Here is a 20358-nt window from a genome sequence, read left to right as displayed (position 1 = left end):
GCATTCCTGTGCACCTAGTGTTTCCACAGCCCCATATTTAGCATTTTAAATGGAAAAAAAATTGAATGAAATGCAAGATGAGGTGGAGCCCTCCTTCAAGGAAACAAGAGTGCAATCAATTACAGGTGACCCATTCTCCCCTGGAATCAGTGGGGAGCCCCACTTGACCTTTACACAATGTGAGTCTTGCTCCAATATTAAAAAGAAAAGAGAAATCTTCTGACCTCAAAGGCAGCACAGGGCTGGTGAACTCAGCTGCCCAAACCCTGGCATGCATGCTTCACCTATAAGCCAACAGCATCTCCCTCACCCCCTTACAGGAAGTTGCGGACGCTCTTGCTCCAAGTGAGGAGCTGTTTGGAATATTTAAAACTCTCCCAGCCAACGTAAAAATCTGAGGAAAAAACACAACCCAGTTTTGCTGTTCTGTCAGTTTTCTCTACAACCAACTTCATCCCTAGTTCTCAAAACTCAAAACATTCATTTTAATCACAGCTCATTGGGGAAAGAATTACCTGCCAGTCTCCTAGCTTATAAGGAGGTAAAGGTGGAATGAAACTTCAGGACTAATTAACAGACAGCACTGCATGCAATGTGTCTATTCTGAATGTTACAGTGCACATCACGATGAAAACAGTTTTATTTTCCAGGGCTGAAATAAATTACGATAAATAATTCATTTCAATGGCAGAGATGTACTGGAGAGCAACGTAACAAAATTGACTACACTCTACTGTAAGTCTCATTCTTGAATCTTCATTACCCATTTGAAACTTTTTATGAGTAGTAAATCATATTTCAAGTGGCTGCAGATCTCATAAAGCAGCTTGCTGCATTAAAATAAAACCAGAGAACCTGGGGCACTGGAAGACTGCAGGGTTTGCCACTCAGCACTATTTGGGAAACTCTTTCTCACTCTTCCCTTGCCAAAACCAAACAGAACACTTTTCAATTTGATGTCAAAATTAAGCGCTGTCGAATGATTGCTGGGCCAACCTGTATGTTGTGAAATAGCTTCCACTCCGAAGCCAGTTTCCCCTAATTTTCATTCGAGTGACACTTATTTCTGGTTCATTCTGCCTGACTAACATGGAGTCACATTTGACAACCTATACCAGACTCTGGGGTTCCCCAAACTAGCAAACACATGTGCACAAGCTTGAGAGAAACTAGCAAAGGCACCCGTGCTATGACTGACTGTACAGTAGAGATGACAGCTGGGTCTCACAAGAGGCATATGGCTCTGTCCATGAAAGAGGGTATATCACGAGGGGAAATAAAATGAGAGCAAGCCCAAGGCAGCTTGCTTGGCATCCCTGAAGAACAAGCAGCCCCTGTCCAGGAAGCTCTGGAGTGGCAGGGAGTGGAGCTGAGGGTGAGGAGAAGACTGGGCTGGGTCCAGGCTACATGAAGCCTTGAATGCCACGCCAATACAGAGATAAGCTTGCACCAGGACATTGGATAGCCTTCCAAGGATTTTTAAGGAGGAAGTGAGATGATGAGGTTCTGGAGAATGGCAATTATGGCTAAGTACTGGAGCCAGGTTGCAAGTTTAGATACTACTGTAAAAGCTCACTGGAGAAATGACAAAGGCCTCAGAAGTCTGTGACAGTAGAGAAGAGAGGCTGGTCAGATCCTTGAGTGCACATCCCACTTTCTTCCCAGTGAATGCAATCTTTCTAAGACAGACAACTGGACTCTGAAGCTGCAGATAACCTTCAGAACTTTAAGAACATCTCCTCAAATTCAAGGCTTCCAACAGAGAGAAGGGGCTGGATGCAAGCCCAGCCCAGAAATGCTTCAAGCTGTGCAGAGGTGCTGCTGCCAGCGTCTGACAACACAAGTAACTGGGAATGAGCAGCAATGAGTGGACTCCAGCCAGCACGTGCGAACGTGCAGGACGGCCATGATGACAGCACAAACTAACTCAGGCCATTCGGAATCAAAGGAGGGCAATGGAAACATCACCACGCTACTTTATCCAACAGTCATTCCACAACAGAAGACCAGACGCATGACGACACAAGGGCACCTCATGCAGTCATCAGAGCACAGCGTGTGAACACTGTAGTTCTTAAGTTCCTTATAACAGGAGGTTCAAAGTTACACCGCCTCTCATCTGTCACTACATTTTCCCTGATTTCCCAAAGGGACTGGGTTAGATGGACCTAAAAAAAAATCTCCACAGTCATCAGTACAGAATTATTTTACTTATGTTCAAAGCCCTTTTATGCGAAGGGTATTTTCGAGTTTCGAGATAGGGTCTCTTGGTTTCAAACCGCAATCCTTGAGTAGCTAGGATTACAGGCATGAGCCACTGATGCCCAGCTCAAAATGTTTTTATATGGAGAAAAAAGTATTTTGGTGGACAATTCATGGGGCCCCTCCATTAAAGGTTACTCTAGTGTTTATACTGAAACACAGTGGATGGCACATTGTTTTCAGTCTTGACGGTTTTTATTTACAGTTGTCTAAATGGCGTAGAAAGTGCTGGTCAAGAGGCTGTGGGCGATGATTTAAAGATGCTGCTGAGACCTAGAAGCTCTTCCAAAAAATTGCATAGGGGCTGAAAGGAATGACAGAGACCAAGAGTGCTGGAACAGAACCTCATTCCTTGATTTATTCAAACACTGACCACATGCTTTGGCTAGGCTCCGAGGCAGACCCTGGGGCTATGCAGGTGAACGCGCCACAGCATCAGCCCTCAAAGGGCTCACAGCCCAGGTGGGGAGGAGAACCACACACAGCACAGTACAGTGTAGTGAGTGCTACAAACAGAAGCCAGCACATGAGGTTTTGGGAGGCCAGAGAAGGCTGCCTAACTCTGCTGAGGGGTGGGGGCAGGCAGGGTCGGCTGTACCAGAAGGTGACATGTGATCTGCTGTAAAGAATAAGCAAAGGGTGGCAGTGAGTCAGGTGGGAAGAAGGGCAAATGTGTGTAAAGGGGTGTGGAATGGTCGGACAACAGTGAGCAGTTCTGGGACTGGACAGGCTGTGAGGGAGGCCTGCTGGGTAAGTGGGGACTGGGTCGTGGGGACATCCTGTGATGTGCTGGAGAGCACAGGAGTTATCCACAGGGAATGAGGTGTCATCAGAGGTGAATGATATCTCTGGCAGTAACGTGGATGGACTCTGGTATGACACCCTTCACGGGGCTGGAGCCTGGCATCTTGGGCTGGCTCAGCTCTCCTGAGGAGACAGGAACTTCCTATGCCGGGATTGGTTAACCACAGACACAGAAGGTCGCTTGCTTGGGTCCTGTGCCTCAGCCAGGACACTTCTCTGTTCAGCCCTTGTGGCTCTGCTGTCAGTACTCTGAGAAATGGCACCGACATTACCTCCCTTGGCCCACAAGCACATAACTTAATAGTGTCCCCTGTCAGGAATGGTTCTCCTTGTCAGGAAGCTTTTTATTGATGTTCAACCTTCATTTTCCCTTTCTTAATATCACCCCATTACGCCAATACTCCATTGTGCCATGCTAAGTAATTCCCTTTCCTCCTTGGCATTTACATCTTCCAAGTATTTACAGACTTATCAAATGCCCCATTTAGTTGTCACTTAAGCAAGCTATACAAATTTAGCTTCTTTAATCTGGCCCCATAAGCCAGCCTTCCATTCTCCTAAATCACTTGAGTTACTTTCCTCCAGATTTCTGTCAATTTGTTTCTAGCCTCTCTCTAATGCAGGGCTGAGGAGAGTGGTGGTGGGTGGGAGGGAGGGGACTTCCTCCTCTGTGGGACAAGAGCACATTATTTACCTGGGGCACAAGGTCTGCAGTGTCTAAACTGGCCATGCCTCTGGAGGGAGCATGCACCCCTTGTTAGCTGCAAGGTAGCTCAGCCGCAGGAGTACCTGCTACGTGCCTGGCACTGTGCTAGGGACAGTTCTGCCTGCCTTCCCGCCTTTTCCATTTCTCACACTCACTGCTCAAGGCATCCCTGACCTCCTACTATGTGTCAGGCACTACTGGTACAGCGCTGAGCAAAATGTGGCCTCTGTGGCCCTAAGGAACTCATGTGCTCCTTGACCTCTTACTCCATCAAGTTATTTCCTTCCACCTTCAGGGTCTGGAGAGACCATTCTCCACGCACTTATCTCTAATTGATGCTGTTAGTTCCCTGAGTGGAGCTTCTGTGTCCATCTAAAACGAGATGCCACATTAACAAAGGCATTAACAGAGCTCTTGCTTTGGGATTCCTTTCTGATAGCTTGCCGTGGGGCCTAAGAGATTTCTCTTCAGGCCTGGCACTTTCCACTACTGTCCTCTGGGCAGTTTATTTCATGTTCCTCGTTCACAGGACCTCCATTAAGTAGGCACCAGAATGTTTTTCTTGTCCATGGTTACCAGTGTTCCAGGTTGTGTAGAAGGCTGAGGAGGTGATGGAATTGGACAGATTTGGGGAGACTGGGCATGAGAGCACGGGAGGGACTGGCTCAGCCATATGACCATGAGGGCCAAGTCAAGTACGCTAAGAGATCCCATGATTGAGGTGGTATGACCCTCAAAGAGGAGAAGCAGCTATTCCAAGGACACACAGTTAGTACACCCTCAATAACTATGAACGGTGAGGATGAAACTCCAGCAGTCTAAGAGCAGTCAGTTTACATTTTCCTAAGCATGGCCAACGGCACAGAATTAACAGGTCAGAGTTCTTCCGGGTAGCAACACTAGTTCATGGGAGGCCAGAGGATTAGGGAGCCTCTTTCTACCTTGTTCTCCAAATGGTGACCATACTGCAGAAGTAGATTCCTTTAACATACACAGAAACTCACTGCTCCACCAATGGCTCTTTCTCGGAGTTAACAGAGATGAGTATCTAGGTTGGTGTCACATCTCTAGCACACTACTGCAACTCTGAGAATCACAAAACTTAACCTACAAGCATCTGGAAAGCTGGCAGTAACTGTAAAATGAGTAAGTCATGTCATTTCTAAGCCACTGTCACATTATACTGTGCCATCTTTTTTTCAAGAGACTCAAAGGGCTTCTCATACCATTCACAATGCCACTCAGACAAATGAAGGCAGCAGACGCTTGTGTCTTGCCCTGCCATCTCTCTTGGACAAGGGTGAGGGATAAGAAGAAATGCCAGGGAGGAATGGTACGGTAAGGTCCTGGGAAGCCTTGGTGTGGCAGGAAGTCTTACTATTCTGTCACTATAATGAAATGCCTAAGGCAAGCAACATATGAAGAAAAGAGGTTCATTTAGCTCACAGTTTTGGAGGGACCAGACTTGCTCCTTTTACAGCAACCTCTCTGAAAACTACCTCATCCTCCAGTGACTTGAGGACCTTCCACAAGGCCCACCTCTCAAGCTTGCCCCACTGGGACCAAGCTTCTAATCACATGAACCTCTGTGCGTGGCACTAGGCATCACTATTCCTGGCTGTGTGACTTGGGGCAAATTATTTCACCTCTTTTGAATCTTACCTTTACTGCTGATGTACCTACATTCTCAAGTGAACAAAAATTCACATTTGACCACAGCTACCCATTAGGGGTATTGTGAGCACTGGGAGTGATTTTAGATATGGGAAGAATTGTGAGGTTTATTCTCACTCTTGCTGATGTAAGGTGATGCCTGAAGTGTGCACGAGAAGAGAGTGAGAAAAAACCCTGGGGACAGGGATCAAACTCAGACTCCGCAGTCCATCTAGTGAGCGCAACTCTGAGAAGGCTCTTCTTCGCGGAAAGGAACGCAAAGCACACAGCTACAGAGCTTGACAGCCTGCTTGGAGCCGGGGGTTCAAAATCCAATGAAAGGAAGGCTTGGGCTTAGACGCTCCTAGAAAGGTCACTTTTTCGTACTTGCGGAATAGCAGCAGGGGTACTTTACCCCAAGGGCATACCATTTTAAAGGGAAGGCTAATTTCACATGCTCAATGAAATAGATGCCTTTGTGTTGGGTGGGTATGAGTCACTCATCCATTCTGTCCTCACCATTTCCATCTCAGTCATGAAAATGACTGAGGATGGAGACCAGTTCAAGAAACCCTAGGCCTCTCAGGGGGCAAGCTTGAGAACCCCAAGGCTAGGCAGTGCCACCAGGCCTCACGGGGCTTAGGACCACAAACAGGGTGGTGGGCAGGGCCTTCCTCTGGGCACGCTCCTTATGGACTTGCTACTTCTCTGACCCTATGGAAGGGAATGGTTGTCCTGTAGCTCTTGTGTATTAAAATTGTCAACATGAGCGAGGACTTGGCTGACCAGCACTAAATGCCGGCTTCTAAATCTTGGGAGGAGGGGCAGGGGACAAAGCTCAGCGGTAAAAGCACTTGCCTTGCACATGTGAAAGGAGTTCTGGGGCTCAGGCAGGGAGTTCCAGTCACAAGAGCATCATATGCTTCCTCCCAGTCAGTACTGCTTCCACATGAAGAGCACAGGCTTTGCGGTTCCCTGGCTGTATGACAGGGGTATGTTATCTCACTTCTTAGAGCCTCCATTTCAATATTTGATTATAAAGTAGGGACAAAAATACCTCGGAGCTGAAAGGCATGTGCACACACATGTTGGTATCTACAGAGCACTTAGCAGAGTCGGTGTATGTCTCTACGAGTCGGGGCTCTCCTCCTGCAGTGGCATTTCGGGGCAGTCTAGATCTTCGAGAGGGAGGTGTGATGTGAAGGCTTTTCTGCTCTGGAGTGATGGGTAAGGAAGCATTCCTAATCCCAAGAGAGCAAGCCTCTCTGTGACAGCCAAACTAGTTTAGGACCCTCTGGTAAGTCCTGGATTGGCCTGGGTATGTCACAGAAGCGCTGTTCACAGTAGAAAAATTGCAGTTGTGTCAAAACTTGGGAGGAACAAATAAAATACCAAATATCTTGTTTGTGTTTTTTTAAAGACACATTTACCAAACCTTTTTCTTCGTAATTTACAACAATAGCTAACTATGCCAGTCACTACTAATGAAGAGGCTGAACACCAACTTGCTTGTCATTTGCCAATTCTGGGTGAGGGGCTGTCGTAAGTCATGTCTGACTGTGACTGGCAAACCCCGTGTGAGGCTGCGCTTTTCCCTTTCAAGTGTTCTCCATCTGCTTTACGTGAGTGTGAAGGAAAAGGTAAGGCTGCTGTTCACTTTTTTACAACTCCTTTGCTATTCTGAGAACGTTTGCTGCAGACTAACAGCAAGACTGACTGTGCTAAACTGTAGATAAAGGAACGATGACATATTGCAGTCACTTTAATTCATAAGGAAAACATTTAGAGCCCCTGGGAATGCCAAATCAAGCCACTGGTACCCAATGACTTCACTAAGACACAAACTACATTATATTTTTTAGTTTAAAGACAAAGGTTAATGAATATGTGACTTATTACAAATTCTTATTTACGAAGAGCTAACTTTCCTTTTTGAAAAAGAAACTCCTTGGAAAACATTACAACCCCTCATTCTATAAATATACAAATATAATTGTAAAATGACATCATTCTGTTTTCATTTAATTACCCCTGAAATGTCTTCTATTTAATATTCATTACTCAAAAGCTAATTTAAAAGAGAAAGAGATACGACTTATTCAAAAAGATGCACTGTCACTCACAGCAATAGTTATCTAATATACAGAAGTTAATAAAGCAGATTAATCTACAAGTCCCTTTAAGCCATTCTTGAGTTTTGAACAACTGCCTCTTTGACCTTTCACCTTCATGCTGTGCACCAGTAGCAGGTGCCAGCTGTACAGAAATTATGGCTGCCGCGTTTGGACGCAAAATCTTTTCTTACTTTGCTTCTGACCAGCAGCTGACCCTGTAGGAGTGATTGTTCCTGGTGCTGGCCTAAAGGCTACACAAACCAGCAGCAGATAAACAAAAGGCCACATAGACCAGCTGCCTTGCCTTAGGGCACCATCCCAGGCTGACACCTCCACTCCTTCGCCAGCTCCCAAATTGCTCCTTGTTTGTTTCCATACATGCGTTTCATCCTTGTTATTTAACGTGAGGGGTGGGGACAGGAGGAAAAAAAAGCCCCAAAACAACAACAGAAGCCCTCCCTTCCCAGGAACTTGACTTCTGAGTACTCCATGTCAAACTGTGCCATTATAATGCTAATCTAGGCCTGATTTAGCAACTTTAATAAGAGGCTAAACCCTCTTGTAATTAGATAATAAAACTTTATTATGTATTTTAATATTAAAAGTCTTAAAATCAAACTCTTTCAAATCATACACTGGTACAAAAACTCAGCACTTAAATACCAGCGCCTCGGAAACAAGACCCGAAAAAAGCGCACAGTGGCTAAGTTTTCATTCTCAGAAATGTAAACACAGAATTCCTGCGCGGTGGCAGAAAAGCCCACCACTCTTAATTATGCGCAGGGAAGGACGAATCTGCTCAAGTACGAAGCGCACTGTACCATTTCCAGCAACAGCACGAGATGGTTCTGACAGTTATTTCCTGGATACAAATTACACAAGTATAAAGCAATCCCCATAATGATTAAATGCAGTTATGTACATAGGAGAATACCAGTGCAAATGGCAACATATTTAAATGGTTTTCCTTCATTAAAAAAATTATATATGATATTAAACCATCAATCACTGCTGAGGCACAGGAGTTTAAATGTATTGTCACTGGCTGAAATAAATGACTTGGAGACTGGATTCTGGCTCGCTCAATATGGTGTCTTTGCTGTTGCTTAGTCACCCAACTCTCTGCTGGTTTGGGCTACATCTGGTGGATTCCATCCCTTTCAATTAATAAGCCAAGTTATGTTATCAGTGGATGACAACCTGAAACTGTGCTTAGCGGTGGAAGCACACATGACCTAGTGGGGTGGGAGGGACCCTCTCTGTCTGTTAACTATTGGTAACAGTACTGGAACTACTTTTTCCTCTCATTGCCCAGGTTCAGAACACAGGTTCTTCTGTTACTCTGCAGCACACTGTGGTGCAAGTTTGGCGTCAGCACTTGGGTTATGAAGCAGCAGCAGTTGCTGACTACGCCAGATGTGATAGCTCAGCTCACAGCCTGCAGACTGTACTTGTGAAAACTGGTTGTGGGGCATTTGCTTTCCAGGAATCACCAACCATGGCAAGCTGTCCATCCCTGCGTGGGCTGGGACAAGTGTCAAGATGTATGCGATCTTGAGAGAGAAAAGGCACTCAGTGACAACACATAATTATGGTTATAACATTAATTTGAAGATTTGTAAGTCAAGAATAGGTTTCCGTTTTATGTAGTTTTCTTGTTTAAAAACACCATTTTTTGCTACAGTTGAAACAGTCACCCAACAAATACTTCTACAATAAAAATTAAATCAAAATGGCAAAGATACGGTTAATAACAAAGACTTAGGCTAGAGTCATCCTTCTAAAGATGAAAATATAATTTTATAATATTGTAGAATGCCATTTTAATAATGCTAGTGTTTTTCTCTTTTTAAAATTACAATGTTAACTAAGATATATTGTAAGAACAATGTATTTTATAAGTAAATATCACAATGTATCCCCCTGTACAACTATTATATGCTAATAATAAAAAAAATCTAAACAAAGAGAAAACGTTAACTTTCTAGACTGGACTTTGGGGGGTAGTAGTCCTTAAGAGGTTTACTTTTTCAACTTTTACTCCTGTTTGTTACCTGGATGCTTTTTTTTCCTTGGTGGTATTGGGGGTCGAACGCAAGGCCTTGTGCTTGCTAGACAGGTGCTCTGCCATCTGAGCCATGCTCCTCGTCCTTTTTGCTTTACTTATTTTTAGGATAGGGTCTCGTGGTTTTTGCCTGGACCATCCTGGACTGCAGTCTTTTTATTTACGCTTTCAGTGTGTCTGGGATGACAGGCGTGAGCCACTGTACCTGGCAGCCACTTCAGTACTTTCTATGATTTCATCTTTAGCGATAAGATTGTACGCACACACAAAACCAAACTGAACTGTATTTTTGCCTCAATCAAGTCTAGTTATTTAAAAATAACAAAATGTTTAGGTAGTGATGACTGAGCTCTGTTTCACCCTCCAGTACACAAAGATACAACTTAAACGAGGTCAAATGCCCTATATGAGCTTCAGTACAGTAAAAGCAAAAGCAAAATAAAGTAGAAAAATTTCAGTGAAACCAAGTAACTATATCTAAAAAAACAAACCAAAAAAGTATGCTTCAAAAATTATGAAAAAATTAGGGCCTGGTGGCTCATGCCTATAATCACAGCTTCTCATGAGGTGGTGACTCGGAGGATCTTGGTTTGAGGCCGGCCCAGGAAAAAAAGTTAGCAAGACTCCAGCTCAATCAGTAAGCTGGGTATGGTGGTACATGCCTGTCATACCAGTTACGTGGGAGGCATAAATAGGACTGTGGTCTAGTCTGGCCTGGGAAAAAAATGCAAGACCCTATTCAAAAAATAACTAAAGCAAATAGGGTTAGGAGTGTGGCTCAAGTGGCAGAGCTCCTCCTTAGTGAATGAAGCTCAGTTTAAACCCCAGTAACAGCGAAAAAATAAAATAAAAAAAATCAGATGTAAATAGTGTCACCGTAGCAGTGCTAAGGAGGGATGGCTGTGAGAAACACCAGGGGCTACGCACTGGGGGACTTAGCTCTGACATTCCCTCGGATTACATGATACAGGGATAGAATGATTGGCAGCCGGATGTACAGTGATGGCCTGTCAACTGTTTTTGTTTTGTTTTTCATTTTCAATCAGTAACCCACACTAAAAATCTGTGTTTTTGCCCTCTCTTCAGGACAGAAATTTCAACATATCTATCAAGAGTAGATCTTACCTTCCTACAAGGCAACAATCAGCTGACATTGTGTCCAGCTGCCCCTGCAGGCAGATTATGTATTCAGCTGTGGGCTCTTGGCAGCCTGCCTCCTATGTGTTCCCCGTGTGGCATGACAGGTATGCACTTTAGTTTGTGATGTTGGTATAGAGGAAACCAGGCCTCAGATGTGGACCTTAAGAACGCCATCCACAGGGTGCTACAGAAGGTTAATGGCACTCACTAGTGGGTTTCCTTGGGGAAAAAAAGGCGAAGACTGGCACCCTACGATGGCTCACCAGTGGTGTGAATGAGGGTAAGCGGACATGCTGGTAGGGACAGAGGCTCATCACACAGCTCCACATTGATGGCCACCTAGAGAAGCAAGTCTCACAAGAGCATCACGAGACAGCATCACGAGTGTCCCACTACATTTTATAGCCTCCCTGTCTGGCAAAGAATCGCACAGCGACTTCCCTCTCCTTTGCTGCTGCCTCCTTGGGTCACTCCCATCTGTTCTGTCCTAGCTGCAGCACAAGGTCAGGTATCAGATGAGCACACAAACCACTGTGCCCTCAGGCTGACAGTGGGGCTTACTGGACGCCTGATGGACCTTGCTGTGAGTACTCCGGTACTTCTTTCTTAGACCAGAAGCCACAAAGAAGCTAAGAAGCAGACACCTTTTTGGATGAGTATGTGAACTCTGGAGTCACACAGACTTTGGCTAAAATTTTATTTCTTCAACTTACTGACTTTGTGACCTTGGGGAAGCTACTTAATCTTCTCCTTCCTTAGTTTCTGTATCTGAAAAATGGTGGTGGTATTACCATTGTGATGACTCAGCCAGGCCGTACACACACAATGAACTTCAGGTAGCGTGTGCACATGGTAAACACATTAGCACAACCAGGGACTGCTCTGAAGACCACCAAGATTGCAGCCACCTACGTGAGAAGCAACTCTGTCATGAAACGTACACTCCTGTTTCTGTCTCCTTATCTAATGAGACAGCCTGGCTTCCTTTAAACCCGCTGGTCCGGTCTCTGAGTGTTCTTTCAGCTTGTTTTTGATATTGATCTACTGTCGTATTTTTAAATAGAGTTGCAAATCAACCAGACTGAGCACTAGCTCAGTTATAAGAAGAGCAACTTTCTCTTTCAGAAATGGTCTTATTAACAGTAGGATATCTGCTTAGTTATTTTTAGGGAGAGTAAGAGATGTGACTGTCTCATTTGCTTACATGTTCCCACTGCAGAATCTTGCTAAGGTTCTAAGAGCCAAAGTTTCAACATGTGTTAACTGTGTGACTGCATCGTCTCATACTTAGTGTTATGGAACGGAATCTTAAGTATGAAAGATGTCTTGTAGCATGTCAAAATGTCGAGCAATATCATTTCAGTTTAAACGCAGAAATGGGAAAAGAGTAGATGACTTCCCTCTTGCTGTAATTCACTTTGGGATGCATGTCATGAGGAACAGCATACAAAAGCAATTTTCATTGACTGACTGAGGAAAGGGTGAATGTTCTTTCAGTTTCCATCCCTCCTGAAGTATGATTCTGATAGCTCTGACAGTGCTTCACAGTCTGTAGTTTAAATGCCACGTTAGCAAATAACAACAGCAATGAAATAAAGGAGACAGACAGACAGAGTCATAATTAGAACTTTGCTGGGTGTTTAGCACAACTGACTTGAGCCAGAGAGACAAAGAGATGAGGGTAAGACAAATTCAAGTCTAACATCTCTAAATCTGCTGTGTGTGTGTAGATGTGAGAGATGGTAACTACCAAGACACCTTGCTCGTAAGTTAGCTGCACAATCCAATCAGTGACCCTGAAAATCACATAGTTCCTGTTCTACTTCTGTGGAAGGTGCCACTCTTTCGAGTTTTCACTCAAGTTCTGATTCTGAGAAGCAATTAGCACCCAACCCAGCTCCTGTCCTGGTCATTTCAAAACAAATAGTCATGTCGCTGAGGTGCCCTCTAACTCGAACTGGGCAAATCCTTCACTCTGTGACAGAATCAAAAGAATCTAATCTGTTGGTTACAGATGCAAATACTTAATATGACCAGAGATGAAATTGAAAAAAACTGCAAAAAATGTTAACTCTCAAATTATTGTAGATCAGTGTTTAATATACAATTAATCAGTAGTGATCACTGATCACTGTTACTGTTGATCTGGTTCTTAAATTTTGAGATTATCCCCCTAATTATGTGAAAACACTTGGGGACTTTTCTTCCCTAATTTATATAAACTAGGTTTTTCTCAACTGCTAAGTCAAAGCAATGATGGTGAGGTAACAATTTTTATTTCAGACAGATTTGCTTAATTATAACGGACTAAATTTTAATATTTGAAAAGCTACAGTTTGCAAAATATGGAAGAGGGCTTATTTGAAGAGTTTTAAAAAAACACTGAAGATCTAAAGCCATGTAGCAGGTCATAATGAACAGATCCAAGTGCGAGGCACTGGAAGCACCTTCCCGGCTGCATACACACAGAAGGCCCTCAGGATGCTGGGAACCCTGGATGCAGGCTCAAGCTGCAGCTCCTACGGAGCCTGAGGAGGTGGCTCCTGCAGTTTGAAAATGACACTCTTCCTCAATTAAGCTTCTAGCAAAACAGGTCCAGGTTGGGGAGGGGGGCAGTTCAAACTAGTAAATAATTGCAGTATCACTGCATCAGTTTAGTTTAAAGAGCTGACAAGCCCTCTCTAAACCCCAAGCACAATTAGTCATTAGGGTCTAGTTTTTCAGCACTGTTAAGCAATTTGTAACCCATTCCTTTTAATAGGGTTAGGCATTACTTAAGACACAGATGCCTTGAAAACTGAAACCTCAAGTTAGGAAGCAGCAGCCTTGTTCATTATCTTCTGTGATAGGCAAATCATCTACAAAAACCAGCATTTAATGGGCAGTCAATGAATAATCGATGGCTCACTTTTCATCTTAGTGTGAAAACGAGAATAATCTAATACAAAGTCCCTCTGGTAAAAGGCTGAATCTTGGGTTCTGCTGCTCTTCAGGGCTGATTTATAAGGTCTTGGAAAGCTATGTAAACAGATGATCAATGGACCGATCCCTGCTCCTAATAACCCCCAACTGGCCCACTCCCTCTTCCCCAGGTCCATCCCTGCAGGCTATTAGTGCTGCCCAGCCGGCTCTTCCCACTACTCCTGCCTGCTGCTCTCTCTCTGGCCATCCCTTCAGTCCAGCCGACTCAGAAGTAATTTTATACGCAGCAGAGAGCGGGTGGAATTGATTTTTCACTCAGCGCTCAGTTCCCATCTGAATAATTATCAATTTTAGTGCCTCATAAAGGGAAGAGTCAAAATTTCAAATCAATTCAAAAGAGCTTTTGAGATGACAAAAACTGTGCATAAGAATAGAGGTCAAAGTTGTCAGCGACCTAAGGAGATGATGTCAGATATTACCATACCCAATAGCTGACATCAGAGGCACTCAGGATGATACAACCTAGTGCAGATGCAAATCAGATTTATGCTGACTACCAGAGACAGTCGTTAATATTTAAAAGGCTATCTGAAAGCCTACATTCCAAATAAATAGAACGTATTCCACTTTTAATAAAGATATATCACTACTTGGTCATATGCTCTGAAGTGAAAGATTACCAAGTGTTATTAACACACAGAAAAGACTGGATCCATCAGATGCACAGCAGCTCTGAGTCGGGCGGGACATGCCCGGTGCTCCTGCATGGCACACACCAGCCTATCACTCTCTGCCCAAGTGTGTGGGACAATGCGCTGACCATGGCTGCATGTCAGGGGGACAGACTTGGTCATGGACTTGTCCCTTGCTGTGGTGGGGGGCAGGCTGGGTCTGATTTCTGGCCCATCTGTGGCTGTTCATTTTTAGTCCACCCCGACCCTCGTGGGCTCTGCAGGGAGAAGGGTGATGACCAGCGAGGTAGGGCACGCAGTCAGTCACTGAAGAAAACAGATACCCATGTGTCGGCCAGAGCCTCAATGAATCCTCCTCCCTTAATGCACTGCCAGCCTGTAGCAACCTTTCCCGGTCACACAGATCGTTCCAGGCTGCCCACCCTTTGCTAGTGACTCAGAATATGAGTTACGCTCCCTCACCCCTCTCCGGAAAATGACTGGTTAGCCAAAATGTCACTACAAATAAAGTTTACATTATTTCATTTAAATATTAGCAAAAAATTATACCGAGGAAGGAAACTTCTTCCCCAGCTAGCTGCCTCATACTGTTTCCATCATTTTTACTTCAGATGATGTTTTCTGCTGATCGCATGTGACTTATTTGCTCACTAACAACAATGCAGCAAGACACTGCTGAAGGACTTACTATTATGGATGCAATCTGGCAAATGAAAACAGTATAAAGATACGGTTTTTCCAAATTTAGTGGAAGTAGAAATATCACAGTGGCGGTATACCTAGAAAACAGCACTGTTTTCTGTGGAATGTTCCCGGTGTGCATGTTCTTCGTTTTCGCCACACTGGGATGAGGGCCTTGTGCTGCCTAGGCAAGTACTCTATGCTTGAGTCACACTCCTCCCATTATGCTTTAGTTTTTTTCAGGTAGGGTCTCATATTTTTTTGCCCAGGGCCAGCCTTGGACTGTAATCCTACCTATGCCTGTCCCCTGACTAGCTGGGATTACAGGTGTGTTCTACCACACCCAGTCCTGTATATTCATTTTTTTAATGCATGTTGTTACTGTAATTTGCAAAAGTGAGTTATTTAAAATAACATTAAACTTGAACCTAACCCATGTTGGTCAAATAGACAATACATTTGAAAATAAAAAAATGTGCCTTTATTACTTATTAATGAAATGTTCTTGGGAATATCACCTAATCTGCCTGAACTGTGATTCCTGATCTTAAACTGGGAATTCACTGTGATGAACTGAATGACATGGGATGTTTGAGGGCACGTAATCCTGAGGTCAGGGCACCGTCTGCTTGGAGGGAAAACACTTCTAGGCAGTACTGCTACAGAGGTCAACAAAACATGGAAGCGATGCCCCAGGACCAGGCTGGTTTCTGAGAAACGCTGTTTCAAGCTGGATTACCTGCTGTAGGACATCCGGGTTTTGCTGCATGAAGTGTAACAGTCTCTGACCAGCCTGCACAGCCTCTCGGCATCCAAGTGGCTTCTTGCCTTCTTTTGCTATGTGCTTGAAGAGGTAGGTGACGATGGAGTCTAAACTGGTATAACAGCTGGAGGAAACAACTGTATCTGTACAAACAATAAATAAGAGTTCATTTGCATCACTGAAGTGTGCTTTGTTCCATGACAAAGTCTTCATTAAAAAAGGAACTGCTGGGCAGGTGATTAGGTAGCTGGAGACTGTAATCCCGGCTACCTGGTAGGCAGAGGTTGGGAGGATCACTGTTCGAGACCAATCCTGGACTAAAAAGTTTGTAAGAATTCATCTCAACTAATTGCTGGGTGCAGCGGTGCATGCCTGTTAACGCCAGCTATCACTAGAGAGACTGGACTGGTAGAACGCCTGCCTCATGAGGCCCTGAGTTGAACTCTACCCCCATCCCCCAGTAAAAAAGAACTACTAACTGATTTTCAAGCACTTCTGTAAAATTGTAAGTTCTTTGAGGGATGGGATTTTGCCTTGTTTCTCTCTTTAAGTCCAGTGTCTACTACAGAACCTGGCACAGAGATACCCTAGCAAGAAAGTGATTCCTGTCCTGAATTGGACAGAATCTTCCATGTGAGACTTGAACAACCTCTACTCAGCTTTTTATTTTTTGGTGTGACTGGGGTTTGAACTCAAGGCTTCACACCTGGAAAGTGCTACCACTTGAGCCACACCTCCAGTCCATTTTGGAGATAAGGTCTTGAGAACTATTTCCCTGGGCTGGTCTTGAACCTTGATCCTCCCCATCTCAGCCTCCCAAGTAGCTGGGATTACAGCCATGAGCCACCAGCACCAGATCTGACCATCCTTTTTGGCTAATGATGGCATGTTGACACAATCCCTGGGAGTTTTTGATCAATAAGAGAAATAACTAAAAACGGCAAATTGTAGTAGCCTCAGAAGAGAAGTAACTGAGAAAGTAGGCCTGGGAAGCAGTAGATTATAAACTTTGTAAGGGAATAGTTTCTTATTCATCTTGCTCACGCCTGAGAGTCTGAGACAAACACACGTGCACCGTAGAGATGAGCTGAAGTGCTGGCTGAGCCAACTGAAGAATGGGTAGCTAGGCTAACCTGAGCATGTTTTCCAGAGACAGTCATGAGCTATATTTAGTAATAATACCTACATGGCTTCAGAGAGCTGCAGACTGAAAACAGAGAGGAGGAGGTTTGGGGGCAGGTGTGAAGCAGGAGTAGGAGTGCTAGCTGATCCGGGGCCATGGGGGCAGGGGCTGGATGAAGACCTACAGACAAGCACCAATGAGAGTTGTGGAAAACTGTGGGACTAGAAGCAATGCAATTTGATGAACTGATTGCTCAATTTACTCTCTCTCTTCTCCTACTAACTGGGTTAACGCTAGAAAAGGAGCACTGGTCTTACAGCTATGGAAGGCAGGCTAGGCCTAGGCCCAAAATGCAGATATGGATCTGTTGACAGCGTTCCTTTTCTTTTTCTTTCACATTTCCACATTTGCAGTCCCAATCATGAAACAAACAGATTAAGTAGCTTCACACCTATAACAGCGAGCAGGAAATAGATATGCTCTTCCCTCACCAGGGAAAAGCAGTATGTATCAATCATAGAAAAATGTTACAGACTTCAGAAGGTTTGGTGACTACATGCCATGAAGTTGCATTAGAAGGTTTCAATCCACTGAGTCAGCTGTGAAAAACCCAGGCAAATACTTTAGACACAAAGGAAGGGGTACATATCCTTGCATTAAAGTAAAAAGAGCTTTCACTATGGCTGATTTATGGTTGGGGGCTCTGAAAAAGATAAATGATATTTCCAAGTAGATTTAAACACATGGAATCATAACGATCCAGGGGCATTTGGTTAAAAACAGAATGAGTAATGCTGAGGACCACACCATTGCCTTTTCTTTATTTGTAGCTCAAGCTAGAGTGTCAGATTCAAATGATGCATGATGATGACAAAAGGTGGGCACATGTCATCGATTTCCAGATTCTATCCTGGTTCTTGGCTTTAAAAAAATTTTAAAACAGATTACATCCATAGTTTAGACACATTTGGAGATAATTTTTAAGTCTACTACGTACTCCATTCTTTCTAGCCAACTTCTTGTTTGGCACTGAAAAGAACCAGTGCTTCTTTTCTCCTGCAACTGGCCTCCACAGGAAGCGCAGGTGTCATCAATAGCCCTCCATCACCAAAAGCTGTTGGGAAAGTTAACTGTAGGAAGGAGTTGCTTGACTGACAGTCAGGAAGAGCGAGAGTGGGGCTGGGCTGAAATTTGGCTTCAGCTCAAAATTTCTTATCGTGGCAGAAGGAAGGATGAAGGCTTTGGAAAAATTTGGTCTGAGGCAATTTCAGAGATAAAAGGCCTACTTGGGAGGTGTAGTTTTGGAAACAGATGAGTATAGGTTTAAATCTGTTTTTAGATGTCTGGCTTCACTGAGATTCAACTGCACTTCTGTAAAACATACTAAACAGTATGTACTTTCGTGAAACATTGATACAGTAGGTTTAGACTGTAACAGTCCTGGCACACAGTGGGCTTTCCTTTTTCACTTTCCATTTATTTTCCTGCATATTCTGATCCCTTAAACACAAAGTCTGACAGTTTACTAAACTCATTCGAAGTTTTCTCTCTTGTAGCATTATTTGTGGGGAGAAGAGCTACTGTGTGACATCTCCAAGTTCTAAAATATTTCACTTTACATTAAAATCATGCTGTGTGCTTCAACAGCGTGTTAAAGCAACAATGTGCCCAGTCTTACTCTCAATGTACATTCTATTAATGGTGAGCTTCATGGGAGAAGATCTGCTCACTTCTAGTTGGCTCACCTTTCTGTCAGCCCTAACTCAAGCAAGCACTCAACCACTGAGCCACCCTGGCTTGGTCTTTGGCTGTCCTTTGCTTCTGCTTGGAAACCCACCCCCCCCCTTTCCTTTCACAGCTAATCTTCCTTGGAAACAGCACAAATCCTCTGGGTCCACTAGCCCATTTTACTTCTTTGTTTAATGGTGATCATGACTTGGCATTTTCCTGTTGTGTTTGCTTTTGTGTTTCTCTCTCCAAACTCAGTTCAAGCTTTTATGTGAGCATGGGCCTTATCTGTCTTGTTCTCCCAGTACTACTGAGGTCCAGAATAATACTTGGTATATAGCATCTGCACAACTGATAGTTGCTGAATGAAGGATCTGAGAGTCACAGGAGCATCTTTTTTTTGTAAGTTCTGGGCTTGGTGTAGAAAGAATGGGGATGTGTGGTGGATGGGTGGATGGGTGACTTAAAAAAAGGCCTAAAACTGAAAATGCTAATGAATGCTAAGTGACTACATCTAAAAAAGATGTCACTTTCAGGGTTCAAGCCAGCTGATCTGCCACGCATCGACAGTTCTTATCCTCCCTCTCATTTCTTTCCATTGAGGCTATCTATAGCAAACTAAAACCTGCTTGAAACCTAAACAAAGGCAGAAATACCTTCTGCCAGTGTTGGGAAAGGAAAAATCCAAGTAGTTCTTTCAGCATTCTGAATGGTTTTTGTTGAAGACACAGGACACAATTCATCTGCCAGAGTCACCCCATGTTTACAAGGCCAATTTGCAACAATGTAAGAGGCTGAACATAAAACCTGAATACAAGGAAACCATTTCCACCAGGCACCTAGGGAAACCTTTATGAGCCAGATCTAGCAGGGAGGTGTGAAGAGAGTGGAAAAGATTCCTAGATTGGACACTTGTTTACTGAAGGATCTTAGGTGAATTCATCTTTCTGAGCCACATCTTACTCATCTGTATAATGAAAATAATGCTAACCTAACTAATTCATTCTACAAATATTTAGCGCATGCTCACTCACTAAATGAGTGTCACCAATGGTCAAGACAGACGCTTACAGTCCAGCAGGAAGCAGGGATGAGCCAGAGAACCTCTCCCTCTGGTAGCAGGGTGGGTGGTTGAGAAGGAAATGAGTGAACACAAGAACACGCATGACAGAATTGGGCACAGAGTATATGTATCTAGTCACACACGTGGGGACTTGACTCCAAGTTCAGTATTCTCTCCATGATGCTACTTTGTTGACTCTCTTAAGAGCCTTGTTGAGATGCAGATTCCAGGCCTGATCAAGATCATACTTGGAAAACAGCATAGCTTAGCATAGCTGCCCATAACTAATTCTAAATCTTCAGTGTTACTATGCTGTGAGACAGAAGAATGTCAAACTGAACTGTAATAAGAAAAGACAAGACTTCTGCTGCTGCCCATGAAGGATTAATGCTGCTACGAGGGTCTGCCCTACCACCATAAACAAGTAGAAAACAGGACAAAGAGATGAAGCAACACTTTTCAATTTTGCACAACAAGTAGTGTAGGACTATTAAACCAGAGGAGAGGGAAATAAGTGAGGCAATACCTACGGCCCAAAGCAGTTTCCAGGCTGCAGGCCAGGAAGGAAACCCAAATAAAGCCAAGTGAGCTGAGAAACAGACAGGAGTTTGGGGAGGCCGAGGCAGCTGGAACTTAGGGTGC

At 44.0% G+C, this 20358-nt stretch overlaps 1 protein-coding gene across 10 annotated transcripts in view; it reads right to left on the bottom strand.

The window, feature by feature from the left end:
* The window catches only part of Ranbp17 (RAN binding protein 17), a 281635-nt gene that overhangs the window by 10062 nt on the left and 251215 nt on the right, over window positions 1-20358 (bottom strand). For all 10 annotated transcript variants that reach the window (XM_074057769.1, XM_074057776.1, XM_074057770.1 and 7 more), the window contains one exon: window positions 15779-15945. In XM_074057769.1, the coding sequence (XP_073913870.1) occupies window positions 15779-15945 (167 nt within the window). The remainder of the gene's footprint in view (window positions 1-15778; window positions 15946-20358) is intronic.

Source organism: Castor canadensis, chromosome 16 (genome assembly GCF_047511655.1).
Source record: "Castor canadensis chromosome 16, mCasCan1.hap1v2, whole genome shotgun sequence".
NCBI lineage: Eukaryota > Metazoa > Chordata > Mammalia > Rodentia > Castoridae > Castor > Castor canadensis.
This window is presented reverse-complemented; position numbering and strand designations above follow the sequence as displayed.